The sequence below is a fragment of the Hyla sarda genome, chromosome 1 (assembly GCF_029499605.1).
Source record: "Hyla sarda isolate aHylSar1 chromosome 1, aHylSar1.hap1, whole genome shotgun sequence".
Classification (NCBI taxonomy): domain Eukaryota; kingdom Metazoa; phylum Chordata; class Amphibia; order Anura; family Hylidae; genus Hyla; species Hyla sarda.
The window spans coordinates 612761249-612777283 of NC_079189.1; the positions used below are offsets into that span (position 1 = coordinate 612761249).

The window sequence follows — 16035 nt, forward strand, 5'->3', positions numbered from 1 at the left end:
CATCTCCTTGTCATCATCCACCCCAGTGGTCTTCAACCTGCGGACCTCCAGAGGTTTCAAAACTACAACTCCCAGCAAGCCCGGGCAGCCATCGGCTGTCCGGGCTTGCTGGGAGTTGTAGTTTTGAAACCTCTGGAGGTCCGCAGGTTGAAGACCACTGCGGCCTTCGACATCATCCAGCCCCCTCTCACCCCCCTTTAGTTCTGTACAGTACTTGCCTCCGCTCGGCGCTGGTCCGGTGCTGCAGGACTGTCCGGAGAGGAGGTGGTCCGGTGGGATAGTGGTTCCGGGCTGTTATCTTCACCAGGGGCGCCTCTTCTCCGTGCTTCGGGCCCAGAATAGAGGCGTTGCCTTGACGATGACGCAGAAGTACGTTGGTAATGAACGTACCTCTGCGTCGTCGTCAAGGCAATGTGACTATTCTGGGGCCGGGCCTGAAACGCTTAGAAGAGGCCTCCCCGGTGAAGATAGCAGCCCGGAACCACTATCCCACCGGACCACCTCCTCTCCGGACAGTCCTGCAGCACCGGACCAGCGCCGAGCGGAGGTGAGTACTGTACAGAACTAAAGGGGGGTGAGAGGGGGCTGGATGATGTCGAAGGCCGCAGTGGTCTTCAACCTGCGGACCTCCAGAGGTTTCAAAACTACAACTCCCAGCAAGCCCGGACAGCCGATGGCTGCCGGGGCTTGCTGGGAGTTGTAGTTTTGAAACCTCTGGAGGTCCACAGGTTGAAGACCACTGCGGGTGGGGAGTTCACTCGAGTATAAGCCGAGGGGGGTGTTTTCAGCACGAAAAATTGTGCTGAAAAACTCGGCTTATTCTCGAGTATATACGGTATATTTATTTTTAAAACACACATAAAACACAATAGGACTATATTACAGCTAAGGAAAACGAAACAACCGATTCACTTATATATTAGTAATGTAGTATCAAATCCGTCTTATTATTTAAGCCATGTGGATGAGTACAATTCAACAGATAGAGCCACATGATCTCTCTGTTGTGGAGAATTCGTATAGGGTCAACCCCTCTTTTACCTTTTTTGATTTTTTTCAATGCCGCAAAAACGCAATGATGATGATGACGTGTCAGAATTATGTTTTAATAGGAAATGCTTTGAGACATTAGACATGCGTGACATAGGCGTAAAAGGACCTGCGGCATGTCTGATGTGCTCCTGCATTCTCTTTTTTAACCCCTTAAGGACGCAGCCCTTTTTCACCTTAAGGACTGAGCCCTTTTTCGCAATTCTGACCACCGTCACTTTACGAATTAATAACGCGAAAATGCTTTTACCGAATATTCTGATTCTGAGATTGTTTTTTCGTGACATATTCTACTTTATTTTGGTGGTAAATTTTCGGCGTTACTTGCATCCTTTTTTGGTGAAAAATCCCCAAATTTCATGAAAATTTTGAAAATTTTGCATTTTTCTAACTTTGAAGCTCTCTAATAGTAAGGAAAATGGATATTCCAAATAAATTTTATTTTTCTTCACAGATACAATATGTCCACTTTATGTTGGCATCATAAAATGGACAAATTTTTGCTTTTTGAAAAAATTAGAGGGCTTCAAAGTAGAGCAGCAATTTTCAAAAATGTCATGAAAATTGCTAAATCTGAAGGGACAGATGTTACAGAACTACAACTCCCAGCATGCCTGGGCAGTCTAGGCATGCTGAGAGTTGTAGTTTGGCAACATCTGGAGGGCTACTGTTTGGGCACCACTGTAACAGTGGTCTCCAAACTGTGACCCTCCAGATGTTGCAAAACTACAACTCCCAGCATGCCCAGACAGCCTTTGGCTGTCTGGGCATGCTGGGAGTTGCAGTTTGGCCCCCCTAGTGGTTCCCGCAGTAAAGATCGATTTACTTTCACTTTCAATTACCCCCCCCCCCCCCCCCCCCACTGTCGATTCCCTACCTGATCAGGATCCTGCAGGCTCCAGCGAAGATCCCAGGTCCCCAGGCATCTTCTCCTGCAGGTACGGCCTCCATCTTCTTCCCAGAGCCCCTCGACATCCAGGGGCGGGCAGAATGGGGGTTGCCATGGCAACCCCCTGTCCTGCGCTGCCATTGGTCAGAACTCCGTTCTGACTAATGCCAGGGGATAGGAGTAGATCGCAGCTTTGCGACCTCACTCCTATCCTTTAGGCTGATCGGGGCTGTTGCTGACAACTCCGATCAGCCCTATTTTCCGGGTGATCGGGTCACCAGAGACCCGATCAGTCAGGAATTGGAGAAAATCGCATGTCTGAATTGACATGCGATTTTTTCCGATCGCCGACATGGGGGGGGGGGGGGGTCTCAGGACCCCCCTGGGCGATGTGCCAGGGTGCCTGCTGAATGATTTCAGCAGGCATCCGGCTCCGGTCCCCAACCGGCTAGCGGTGGGGACCGGATTTCCCACTGGAGTATGGATACGCCCTCGGTCCTTAAGGACTCGGAATGCAGGGCGTATCCATACGCCCTGTGTCCTGAAGAGGTTAAGGTGTGTTTGGTGCTACCTACATAATCCATTTTGCAAATTGTACAGGTAACTCTGTATACTACAAGGGTACTATCGCAATTAATGAAATCACGAATAGTGGGGACCTTCTATTTTATTACCTTTAGTTGCATGGGGGCACACCACACACTTCGCGTAACCGCACCTGTGGAAACCTTTGAGCGTTAGCCAGGTTGACTGCTCCTCTTCTACACACACAATACTCGGAACAAGTAGGTTTGATAGAGTAGGAGCGCGTCGTGCAGAAAAACGAACACCCGGTTTAATGATCTCCCCTACTACTGGATCTGCTGCCAGTAAAGGTAGATGTTTACTCACAATATTTTTTATCTCATTGAACTCCAAACTGTATGTGGAAACAAACGTCACTTGATCATCAGTATTGGAACGTTTTTTTTACCTGTTAGCAGCATATTACGATCCATTTGATCCACCCGAGTCCAGGAAGGGCAGCCTTGTAGTATATAAGGCAGTCTCATTTGAGGATTGGCAAGCTATGAGTAAGGGTGTAGAAACCTGAAACGCGTCAGCCATTGTCTGGGACCGTTTTTCTATGTGCAATTTTTTCTACTTTTGTATATGCCCATGTCTTTCTGCCACCGTGAAGGTTTTTAATGAAGATTCATGAATAAAGTTTGGAGGATTTTCATTCAGCCGTGCTGGCGTTTTTTCTACGTTTTTCTAATTTACAAATCTGTTTAACTTTCTGGCACCAGTTGATTTAAAAAAAAAAAAAAAAAAATGTTTTTCTACTGGAATACCCCTTTAATTAGAGATCAGAGGAGAGGGGGTACACTAAAAAGAACTGAGACAGTGCTATACAAAAAGTCAGTGAGAGACAGAAATACCCTAATAAGAGGACAGAAGAGTCTAAAAAACAAGTCAAACAATCCTAATAGAAAACAATTCATTACAGCATATAGTGCGCAATTTGCAGCTATAAAACACATCATTTCCAAGTATTTACCAGTACTAGAGGTGGATGCGGCATAGTCCCTAGGATCAGGACTCTCGCCCAGTATGTACAGGAGCAAAAGAGGCTCCGGACAGGAAAATGTAGAGTGAAATCCATTGGTAATGTAGGATGTGGACATACAAGATGTATTACTTGTAGGTTTATGGACAAATCGGATCAATTCACACGGTATATTACCAATTTACCGTCCCCTATAAGAAGCTGCATGAACTGTAATACAGAGTATAGATCACTTGGCATCTTGGACACAATGCCGGATGCAGTATGTTGGATCTACGACTTAAAGGGGTACTCCGCTGCTCAACGTTTGGAACAAACTGTTCCGAACACTGGAGCCGGCATCGGGAGCTTGTGACGTCATAGCCCCGCCTCCTCGTGGGGGCGTGACGGCTGTCAGCAGCTGGGACCTGCTGCGCATTACCCGAGTATCGCTCCGTCCGATGTTCGCAGCGATGTACAGGATGTAAATGTACGTCCTGATGCGTTAAAGCCTACCCGTCAGATCACTCAAAAAAACTAAAACTGTTATATGTTGCTCAGTATCTCATCCTGATCATGTACATGTACTTTGTAGGTGTCTGTGACCTACATGTCTCTCAGAATTAGCTTTATTTCTGAAATACCTTAATTTTGTCCACCAGAAGCAGGGGGGCGGGTACTCACTGTGATAACCACTCCCCCTCATCAGTCCAGTGCTTCCCAACCAGGGTGCCTCCAGCTGTTGCAAAACTACAGCTCCCAGCATGCCCACACATCATTTGGCTGTGCAGGCATGCTGGGAGTTTTAGTTTTGCAACAGCTGGAGGATATGATTGTAGTCCCCCTGTATTACACACACACACACACACAGATATACACACACACATATATATATATATATATATATATACACATATACACAGTGACCCCCCGACCTACGATGGCCCCAACATATGATCAAATCGACATACAATGCTTTTTTATGTCGGGGCCATCGCATTAAGTGCTATCCGGCAGCGCCAAATGCTTAAGCTGCTGCCGGATAGCAGCTTAATGTTCCCCGTGTGGTGCCGTAAGTATTACTTACCCCTCCACGATGCTCCGGGGTGCCCTCCGGGTCCAGCGCTGGTCTTCCGGCATCTTCACGGCCGTCTCCGATGACGTCAATACGCTGCTGCGCACGTCATCCAATAGGAATGGTGTACGCAGCGGCGTAATGATGTCGCCACGCAGGCCCAGTAAGGCCTTGCGGAAGAAAGCAGAGGAGCGGAGAAGACAGCGGAGGACCAGAGAAGACAGCGGAGGACCAGAGAAGACAGCGGAGGACCGGAGAAGACAGCGGAGGACCGGAGAAGACAGCGGAGGACCAGAGAAGACAGCGGAGGACCAGAGAAGACAGCGGAGGACCAGAGAAGACAGCGGAGGACCGGAGAAGACAGCAGAGGACCGGAGAAGACAGCAGAGGACCAGAGAAGACAGCGGAGGACCAGAGAAGACAGCGGAGGACCGGAGAAGACAGCGGAGGACCGGAGAAGACAGCGGAGGACCAGAGAAGACAGCGGAGGACCAGAGAAGACAGCGGAGGACCAGAGAAGACAGCGGAGGACCAGAGAAGACAGCGGAGGACCGGAGAAGACAGCAGAGGACCGGAGAAGACAGCAGAGGACCGGAGAAGACAGCGGAGGACCAGAGAAGACAGCGGAGGACCAGAGAAGACAGAGGAGGACCAGAGAAGACAGCGGAGGACCGGAGAAGACAGCAGAGGACCGGAGAAGACAGCAGAGGACCGGAGAAGACAGCGGAGGACCAGAGAAGACAGCGGAGGACCAGAGAAGACAGCGGAGGACCGGAGAAGACAGCAGAGGACCGGAGAAGACAGCAGAGGACCGGAGAAGACAGCAGAGGACCGGAGAAGACAGCTGAGGACCAGAGAAGACAGCGGAGGACCAGAGAAGACAGCGGAGGACCGAAGAAGACAGCAGAGGACCGGAGAAGACAGCAGAGGACCGGAGAAGACAGCGGAGGACCAGAGAAGACAGCGGAGGACCAGAGAAGACAGCGGAGGACCGGAGAAGACAGCAGAGGACCGGAGAAGACGGCGGAGGACCGGAGAAGACAGCGGAGGAACGGAGAAGACAGCGGAGGACCGGAGAAGACAGAAGAGGACCGGATGAAGACAGCGGAGAGCCCAGCGGAGGCCCGGGGACACCATCGAGAGCGGCGGGGACACCATCTCGAGCGGCGGGGACAGGTGAGTACAGCTTCCTATACTTTGAGTGAGCCATTACATCCCTGTTCACACTGGTGTGGTGCTGTGCGGTGTCCGTTGCTGCCGTGGTGCTGTGTCTGCGGGGGGGTGCGGCCCATAGACTGGTTTGAGTGGCATTGAGGCTGCTCTGCCAGTGGGTCGTTCCCCCCTGTGGGCACTGGTGTCGCGGCAGTGGTGGTCGCCGCCCGGTGCTGCGCCATTTTATGCTAGGGACGTTAGGGACCCACTCTGGATAGGTGGCCTTGACGTGGCGAGTGGGCTTGTACTTTTTGATCAAAATGTATAGTAACAACCTGTCAGTTTTTGATATTATGCTGAGAAGCAATCAGATCATTATACAAGATTGTAGATGTGCACCATGTCTGTTTTTCTACCCGAATTCATTTCCTATACTTTACATTGCACGGATCCCTCAACATACGATGGATTCGACAAACGATGGCTCGTTTGGAACGAATTACCATCGTATGTTGAGGGACCACTGTATATGTGAGGGACCACTGTATATGTGAGGGACCACTGTATATGTGAACACTGGCTTCATATATTCTTACACATACACATTAGATATACACATATATATATATATATATATATATATATATATATATATATATCCACACATACATACATACTGCAATGCAATGTGTTTCCTGCCCCTCCCCTTCTCTTCACATGAGTCTGCAGTGTGTACAGCCCCTCCCCCCTCCAAAACGTCCAGGAAGAAGCAGTGTTCACAGAAGGACTGAATGCATTCCAGAAGGCAGGGGGGCAGTTGTTTGACTGGCTTTTTCTGTATATAAATCCTATATACACACTGGAACACCAATTTTATACATAAATCGTAAACTTTATTGAGAACATCATTTAATAAAAACAATTAAAAGGGACAGTATAGCCAGACAAAAAAGGAGTTGGTAAGGCAGGTAGTATTTTGTTGGTTAGTATAAATGCAAAAGTGCAAAATATGACATAGTTATTCTTAACTACAGAGTAGGGCCACCAGTATAACAATAATTATAAGTTACACATAACAGTCATGTAAAAGATTGCACCAAAAAACAAAGCTAACCTAAATAAGGAGGTCACTGCATACATAGCCTCCAGCGAGTGGTCAGGAGAAAGGGGAAAGGCAAGTAATGGTGTGCAATTAGAGCACAGAGTATCAGCATTACCATAAGGCTTCCCCACTAACAAAGCACAGGCTGAGAGACATAGACAGTGTACCTACCTACACAACACCAGTACCCCAACGTCGTTTCGCCGTTTGGCGAAGCCAAACGGCGAAACGACGTTGGGGTACTGGTGTTTTGTAGGTAGGTACACTGTCTATGTCTCTCAGCCTGTGCTTTGTTAGTGGGGAAGCCTTATGGTAATGCTGATACTCTGTGCTCTAATTGCACACCATTACTTGCCTTTCCCCTTTCTCCTGACCACTCGCTGGAGGCTATGTATGCAGTGACCTCCTTATTTAGGTTAGCTTTGTTTTTTGGTGCAATCTTTTACATGACTGTTATGTGTAACTTATAATTATTGTTATACTGGTGGCCCTACTCTGTAGTTAAGAATAACTATGTCATATTTTGCACTTTTGCATTTATACTAACCAACAAAATACTACCTGCCTTACCAACTCCTTTTTTGTCTGGCTATACTGTCCCTTTTAATTGTTTTTATTAAATGATGTTCTCAATAAAGTTTACTATTTATGTATAAAATTGGTGTTCCAGTGTGTATATAGGATTTATTGTTAGTCATCAACACACTCGACTTTAAATATATTGGTATTATTTTGCCCTTTCTTTGGATTTATTATGGCTTTTTCTGTATGAAATAATGAATAATTTTCTAATGAAAGCAATTACAAAACCTATTGGTTATACATGCTTCACAACATATCAAAAGTTTTTATATCTGGCAGTGCCCATTTAAGTACCAACTCACCAGGACATACATTTACGACCTGCGTCAAGGAGTATTTTAACATGTTGTGTATACTAAGAAACCACTCTATGACTAAGCGCATTACTGCGCGAAACGCGTCAGAGGTTTCGTCGTGATTGTTCTATCCTGTGATCCTAAATAAAGCTTAAATAATCTGCACCTGAACACCTAGTGCTGGACATTCGTTTTTTGCTTGGATTTTGGTGTGAAGCCGGGACAGTGCCGGCGGGTCCACTGCGCAGGTGTGTTCAGAGGGCTGGAGTAGAGCTGTGTTATTCCAAACATTGACACATACCTATATAACTGATAAATATATACAGTGCCCATATAGTGGTCACTTATCAATACTACACTTGACTCTTCAGGGTAAAATCTGTCTGTAGACCTGATATAAGTGATTACAGTGCAGTTATTACTGCCCCACATGGTAATAGTGTCCTCCTTACTGCCCCACATGGTAATAGTGTCCTCCTTACTGCCCCACATGGTAAGTGTCCTCCTTACTGCCCCACATGGTAATAGTGTCCTCCTTACTGCCCCACATGGTAAGTGTCCTCCTTACTGCCCCACATGGTAATAGTGTCCTCCTTACTGCCCCACATGGTAATAGTGTCCTCCTTACTGCCCCACATGGTAAGTGTCCTCCTTACTGCCCCACATGGTAAGTGTCCTCCTTACTGCCCCACATGGTAATAGTGTCCTCCTTACTGCCCCACATGGTAATAGTGTCCTCCTTACTGCCCCACATGGTAATAGTGTCCTCCTTACTGCCCCACATGGTAATAGTGTCCTCCTTACTGCCCCACATGGTAATAGTGTCTTCCTTACTGCCCCACATGGTAATAGTGCCCTCCTTACTGCCCCACATGGTAATAGTGCCCTCCTTACTGCCCCACATGGTAATAGTGCCCTCCTTACTGCCCCACATGGTAATAGTGCCCTCCTTACTGCCCCACATGGTAATAGTGTCCTCCTTACTGCCCCACATGGTAATAGTGTCCTCCTTACTGCCCCACATGGTAATAGTGTCCTCCTTACTGCCCCACATGGTAATAGTGTCCTCCTTACTGCCCCACATGGTAATAGTGTCCTCCTTACTGCCCCACATGGTAATAGTGTCCTTCTTACTGCCCCACATGGTAATAGTGTCCTCCTTACTGCCCCACATGGTAATAGTGTCCTCCTTACTGCCCCACATGGTTATAGTGTCCTCCTTACTGCCCCACATGGTTATAGTGTCCTCCTTACTGCCCCACATGGTTATAGTGTCCTCCTTACTGCCCCACATGGTTATAGTGTCCTCCTTACTGCCCCACATGGTAATAGTGTCCTCCTTACTACCCCACATGGTAATAGTGTCTTCTTTACTGCCCCACATGGTAATAGTGTCTTCCTTAGTGCCCCACATGGTAATAGTGACCTCCATACTGCCCCACATGGTAATGGTATCCTCCATATAGCCCCACACAAAATGACTCTCCTTATTTCCTTCCACAGTAGCAGTGCCTCCTGTGCCCTTAAACGGTAACTGTGTCCTCTTCATACTACCCAAAGGAATAGCATGCCCATACTTAAGACATGACTATTCTCTGCATTCAGTAGTTACTACTCACCTGGGTGTTCACCTGTAGAAATGTCCTCCTCATACTGCTCATCACCGCTCACATCTGTCTCTTCTTCCTTTATGTCTGTAGCATTAATATAGATAAGATCTATCCCTGTAGGAATGTCCTCCTCATACTGCTCATCACCGCTCATATCGGTCTCTTCTTCTTCCTTTATGTCTGTAGCATTAATATAGATCAGATCTTTCCCTGTAGTAATGTCCTCCTTATACGGCTCATCAAGAGGACGGGGACACTTCTCTGGTGCTGTTCTCCTGGATCTGACTGTAGGGAACACATACAGAGACTGAATTCATTCTTTACATACAAATAATGAGAGGACGTGTGTATATAGTCATGTCTATTACCTGGTGATGTGAGGGGCTGCTGATCCTCCATCATGACCTGATCCTTGTACTGATCCTTGTGTCCTTCTACATACTCCCACTCCTCCATGGAGAAATAGACCGCCACGTCCTGACACCTTATAGGAACCTGACACATAATGATACAGTCATCACCCCGACCCCTCCAGTGGTGTTACTGTATAATGTCCCAGCATTCCCAGCAGTGTCACCTCTCCAGTCATCACCAGACCCCTCCATTACTGTATAATGTCCCAGCATTCCCAGCAGTGTCACCTCTCCAGTCATCACCAGACCCCTCCATTACTGTATAATGTCCCAGCAGTGTCACCTCTCCAGTCATCACCAGACCCCTCCATTACTGTATAATGTCCCAGCATTCCCAGCAGTGTCACCTCTCCAGTCATCACCAGACCCCTCCATTACTGTATAATGTCCCAGCAGTGTCACCTCTCCAGTCATCACCAGACCCCTCCATTACTGTATAATGTCCCAGCAGTGTCACCTCTCCAGTCATCACCAGACCCCTCCATTACTGTATAATGTCCCAGCAGTGTCACCTCTCCAGTTATCACCAGACCCCTCCATTACTGTATAATGTCCCAGCAGTGTCACCTCTCCAGTCATCACCAGACCCCTCCATTACTGTATAATGTCCCAGCATTCCTAGCAGTGTCACCTCTCCAGTCATCACCAGACCCCTCCATTACTGTATAATGTACCAGCAGTGTCACCTCTCCAGTCATCACCAGACCCCTCCATTACTGTATAATGTCCCAGCAGTGTCACCTCTCCAGTCATCACCAGACCCCTCCATTACTGTATAATGTCCCAGCAGTGTCACCTCTCCAGTCATCACCAGACACCTCCATTACTGTATAATGTCCCAGCAGTGTCACCTCTCCAGTCATCACCAGACCCCTCCATTACTGTAAAATGTCCCAGCAGTGTCACCTCTCCAGTCATCACCAGACCCCTCCATTACTGTATAATGTTCCAGCATTCCCAGCAGTGTCACCTCTCCAGTCATCACCAGACCCCTCCATTACTGTATAATGTCCCAGCATTCCCAGCAGTGTCACCTCTCCAGTCATCACCAGACCCCTCCATTACTGTATAATGTCCCAGCATTCCCAGCAGTGTCACCTCTCCAGTCATCACCAGACCCCTCCATTACTGTATAATATCCCAGCATTCCCAGCAGTGTCACCTCTCCAGTCATCACCAGACCCCTCCATTACTGTATAATGTCCCAGCATTCCCAGCAGTGTCACCTCTCCAGTCATCACCAGACCCCTCCATTACTGTATAATGTCCCAGCAGTGTCACCTCTCCAGTCATCACCAGACCCCTCCATTACTGTATAATGTCCCTGCAGTGTCACCTCTCCAGTCATCACCAGACCCCTCCATTACTGTATAATGTCCCAGCAGTGTCACCTCTCCATTCATCACCAGACCCCTCCATTACTGTATAATGTCCCAGCAGTGTCACCTCTCCAGTCATCACCAGACCCCTCCATTACTGTATAATGTCCCAGCATTCCCAGCAGTGTCACCTCTCCAGTCATCACCAGACCCCTCCATTACTGTATAATGTCCCAGCATTCCCAGCAGTGTCACCTCTCCAGTCATCACCAGACCCCTCCATTACTGTATAATGTCCCAGCAGTGTCACCTCTCCAGTCATCACCAGACCCCTCCATTACTGTATAATGTCCCAGCAGTGTCACCTCTCCAGTCATCACCAGACCCCTCCATTACTGTATAATGTCCCAGCATTCCCAGCAGTGTCACCTCTCCAGTCATCACCAGACCCCTCCATTACTGTATAATGTCCTAGCAGTGTCACCTCTCCAGTCATCACCAGACCCCTCCATTACTGTATAATGTCCCAGCAGTGTCACCTCTCCAGTCATCACCAGACCCCTCCATTACTGTATAATGTCCCAGTAGTGTCACCTCTCCAGTCATCACCAGACCCCTCCATTACTGTATAATGTCCCAGCATTCCCAGTAGGGTCACCTCTCCAGTCAGCAGCTCCATCATCTTATTGATGAGTTCTCGGATATTCTGTTCATTCATTTCCTCATGGATCAGTGGACAGCGCCCACTAGAAGACTTCTTCACTACTGTGTAATCCTGTGTATGGAGAGACACATTAATATCACTACATACATTCCCAGAATCCCTCACCTCTCCAATCATATCCATCTGTTATTACATAGATAAGAATGAGGTCATGTGACATCACTCCCAGAATCCCTCACCTCTCCAGTCTTATCCATCTGTTATTACATAGATAAGAATGAGGTCATGTGACATCACTCCCAGAATCCCTCACCTCTCCAGTCATATCCATCTGTTATTATATAGATAAGAATGAGGTCATGTGACATCACTCCCAGAATCCCTCACCTCTCCAGTCATATCCATCTGTTATTACAGAGATAAGAATGAGGTCATGAGGAATCACTCCCAGAATCCCTCACCTCTCCAGTCATATCCATCTGTTATTACATAGATGAGAATGAGGTCATGTGACATCACTCCCAGAATCCCTCACCTCTCCAGTAAGCCGGAAGAGTATCTGTAGGGTGAGGTTTATGATCCTGTCGGCCATCTTGTTCCTGTCTCTCTCCATGGTTGATGGGTCATCCAGGAGAATTATCTTATATAGAAGATATCAGCAGAGGATCCTGGATTGGAGAAACCTGAAGGGAAGAAGAGGAGACGATGAGAAATGGCGGCTGCTAATAGAAACAACAACAGACGGAGAAAGAGACAAATACACAGAAAGTTCTGGATCTTGTGATCTTCTTCCTTAAGTCATAAAACCTTGAGGACCTGAAGGGGTTAATAGTAATGTCCCCTCCCCCAGCGCTCCTGATGTCACCACAGCCGTATATACCTCCACCCGCAGACTGTACAGGAGCCGTGTGCTTACAGGACCTGCGATGATGTCACCGTCATGTGATCAGTCACATGGAGGAGGAGGAGTCACATGATCAGGGGCTGCTGCTCTAGGCTCATCTGCTCAGTGTATGCAGGACTCTGCTGTGCTGGTTGTGATCGCTGCTGGATGAGCTGAAGTTATGTGTATGCAGCAGAGCTGTGTGTGTGTGATGTGCGTGGTGCAGAGCTGTGTATGTGTGTGTTATATATGTCTGCAGCAGAGCTGTGTGTAATGTGCATGTAGCTGAGCTGTATGTGTACACAGTAGAGCTGTATATGTGTAATGTACATGTAGCTGAGCTGTATGTGTACACAGTAGAGCTGTATATGTGTAATGTACATGTAGCTGAGCTGTATGTGTACACAGTAGTGCTGTATATGTGTAATGTGCATGTAGCTGAGCTGTATGTGTACACAGTAGAGCTGTATATGTGTAATGTGCATGTAGCTGAGCTGTATGTGTACACAGTAGAGCTGTATATGTGTAATGTACATGTAGCTGAGCTGTATGTGTACACAGTAGAGCTGTATATGTGTAATGTACATGTAGCTGAGCTGTATGTGTACACAGTAGAGCTGTATATGTGTAATGTACATGTAGCTGAGCTGTATGTGTACACAGTAGAGCTGTATATGTGTAATGTACATGTAGCTGAGCTGTATGTGTACACAGTAGAGCTGTATATGTGTAATGTACATGTAGCTGAGCTGTATGTGTACACAGTAGAGCTGTATATGTGTAATGTGCATGTAGCTGAGCTGTATGTGTACACAGTAGTGCTGTATATGTGTAATGTACATGTAGCTGTGCTGTATGTGTACAGTAGAGCTGTATATGTGTAATGTACATGTAGCTGAGCTGTATGTGTACACAGTAGAGCTGTATATGTGTAATGTACATGTAGCTGAGCTGTATGTGTACACAGTAGAGCTGTATATGTGTAATGTACATGTAGCTGAGCTGTATGTGTACACAGTAGAGCTGTATATGTGTAATGTGCATGTAGCTGAGCTGTATGTGTACACAGTAGTGCTGTATATGTGTAATGTACATGTAGCTGTGCTGTATGTGTACAGTAGAGCTGTATATGTGTAATGTACATGTAGCTGAGCTGTATGTGTACACAGTAGAGCTGTATATGTGTAATGTACATGTAGCTGAGCTGTATGTGTACACAGTAGAGCTGTATATGTGTAATGTACATGTAGCTGAGCTGTATGTGTACACAGTAGAGCTGTATATGTGTAATGTACATGTAGCTGAGCTGTATGTGTACACAGTAGTGCTGTATATGTGTAATGTACATGTAGCTGAGCTGTATGTGTACACAGTAGAGCTGTATATGTGTAATGTACATGTAGCTGAGCTGTATGTGTACACAGTAGTGCTGTATATGTGTAATGTACATGTAGCTGAGCTGTATGTGTACACAGTAGAGCTGTATATGTGTAATGTGCATGTAGCTGAGCTGTATGTGTACACAGTAGTGCTGTATATGTGTAATGTACATGTAGCTGAGCTGTATGTGTACACAGTAGAGCTGTATATGTGTAATGTGCATGTAGCTGAGCTGTATGTGTACACAGTAGAGCTGTATATGTGTAATGTGCATGTAGCTGAGCTGTATGTGTACACAGTAGAGCTGTATATGTGTAATGTGCATGTAGCTGAGCTGTATGTGTACACAGTAGAGCTGTATATGTGTAATGTGCATGTAGCTGAGCTGTATGTGTACACAGTAGAGCTGTATATGTGTAATGTGCATGTAGCTGAGCTGTATGTGTACACAGTAGAGCTGTATATGTGTAATGTGCATGTAGCTGAGCTGTATGTGTACACAGTAGAGCTGTATGTGTAATGTGCATGTAGCTGAGCTGTATGTGTACACAGTTGAGCTGTATATGTGTAATGTACATGTAGCTGAGCTGTATATGTGTAATGTACATGTGGCTGAGCTGTATATGTGTAATGTGCATGTAGCTGAGCTGTATGTGTACACAGTAGTGCTGTATATGTGTAATGTACATGTAGCTGAGCTGTATGTGTACACAGTAGAGCTGTATATGTGTAATGTACATGTAGCTGAGCTGTATGTGTACACAGTAGAGCTGTATATGTGTAATGTACATGTAGCTGAGCTGTATGTGTACACAGTAGTGCTGTATATGTGTAATGTACATGTAGCTGAGCTGTAGGTGTACACAGTAGAGCTGTATGTGTGTAATGTACATGTAGCTGAGCTGTATGTGTACACAGTAGAGCTGTATATGTGTAATTTACATGTAGCTGAGCTGTATGTGTGTAATGTACATGTAGCTGAGCTGTATGTGTACACAGTAGAGCTGTATATGTGTAATTTACATGTAGTTGAGCTGTATGTGTACACAGTAGTGCTGTATATGTGTAATGTACATGTAGCTGAGCTGTATGTGTACACAGTAGTGCTGTATATGTGTAATGTACATGTAGCTGAGCTGTATGTGTACACAGTAGAGCTGTATATGTGTAATGTACATGTAGCTGAGCTGTATGTGTACACAGTAGAGCTGTATATGTGTAATGTGCATGTAGCTGTGCTGTATGTGTACACAGTAGAGCTGTATATGTGTAATGTGCATGTAGCTGAGCTGTATGTGTACACAGTAGAGCTGTATATGTGTAATGTGCATGTAGCTGAGCTGTATGTGTACACAGTAGAGCTGTATATGTGTAATGTGCATGTAGCTGAGCTGTATGTGCACACAGTAGAGCTGTATATGTGTAATGTGCATGTAGCTGAGCTGTATGTGTACACAGTAGAGCTGTATATGTGTAATGTACATGTAGCTGAGCTGTATGTGTACACAGTAGAGCTGTATATGTGTAATGTGCATGTAGCTGAGCTGTATGTGTACACAGTAGAGCTGTATATGTGTAATGTACATGTAGCTGAGCTGTATGTGTACACAGTAGAGCTGTATATGTGTAATGTACATGTAGCTGAGCTGTATGTGTACACAGTAGAGCTGTGTATGTGTAATGTACATGTAGCTGAGCTGTATGTGTACACAGTAGAGCTGTATATGTGTAATGTACATGTAGCTGAGCTGTATGTGTACACAGTAGAGCTGTATATGTGTAATGTGCATGTAGCTGAGCTGTATGTGTACACAGTAGAGCTGTATATGTGTAATGTGCATGTAGCTGAGCTGTATGTGTACACAGTAGAGCTGTATATGTGTAATGTGCATGTAGCTGAGCTGTATGTGTACACAGTAGAGCTGTATATGTGTAATGTGCATGTAGCTGAGCTGTATGTGTACACAGTAGAGCTGTATGTGTAATGTGCATGTAGCTGAGCTGTATGTGTACACAGTAGAGCTGTATATGTGTAATGTACATGTAGCTGAGCTGTATATGTGTAATGTACATGTGGCTGAGCTGTATATGT

The 16035-nt window shown here is 46.2% G+C and overlaps 2 protein-coding genes across 2 annotated transcripts in view; both read right to left on the reverse strand.

The window, feature by feature from the left end:
- Positions 1-12518, reverse strand: part of LOC130298666 (oocyte zinc finger protein XlCOF6-like) — a 52006-nt gene extending 39488 nt beyond the window's left edge. The window contains exons 1-4 of the mRNA XM_056551360.1: positions 12216-12518; positions 11675-11791; positions 9653-9779; positions 9294-9569 (exon numbers count right to left, since the gene is read on the reverse strand). Coding sequence (XP_056407335.1) covers positions 9294-9569; positions 9653-9779; positions 11675-11791; positions 12216-12293 — 598 coding nt within the window. The 5' untranslated portion in view covers positions 12294-12518. The remainder of the gene's footprint in view (positions 1-9293; positions 9570-9652; positions 9780-11674; positions 11792-12215) is intronic.
- Positions 1-16035, reverse strand: part of LOC130306975 (oocyte zinc finger protein XlCOF7.1-like) — a 308614-nt gene that overhangs the window by 263531 nt on the left and 29048 nt on the right. The gene's annotated exons all lie outside the window — the stretch shown is intronic.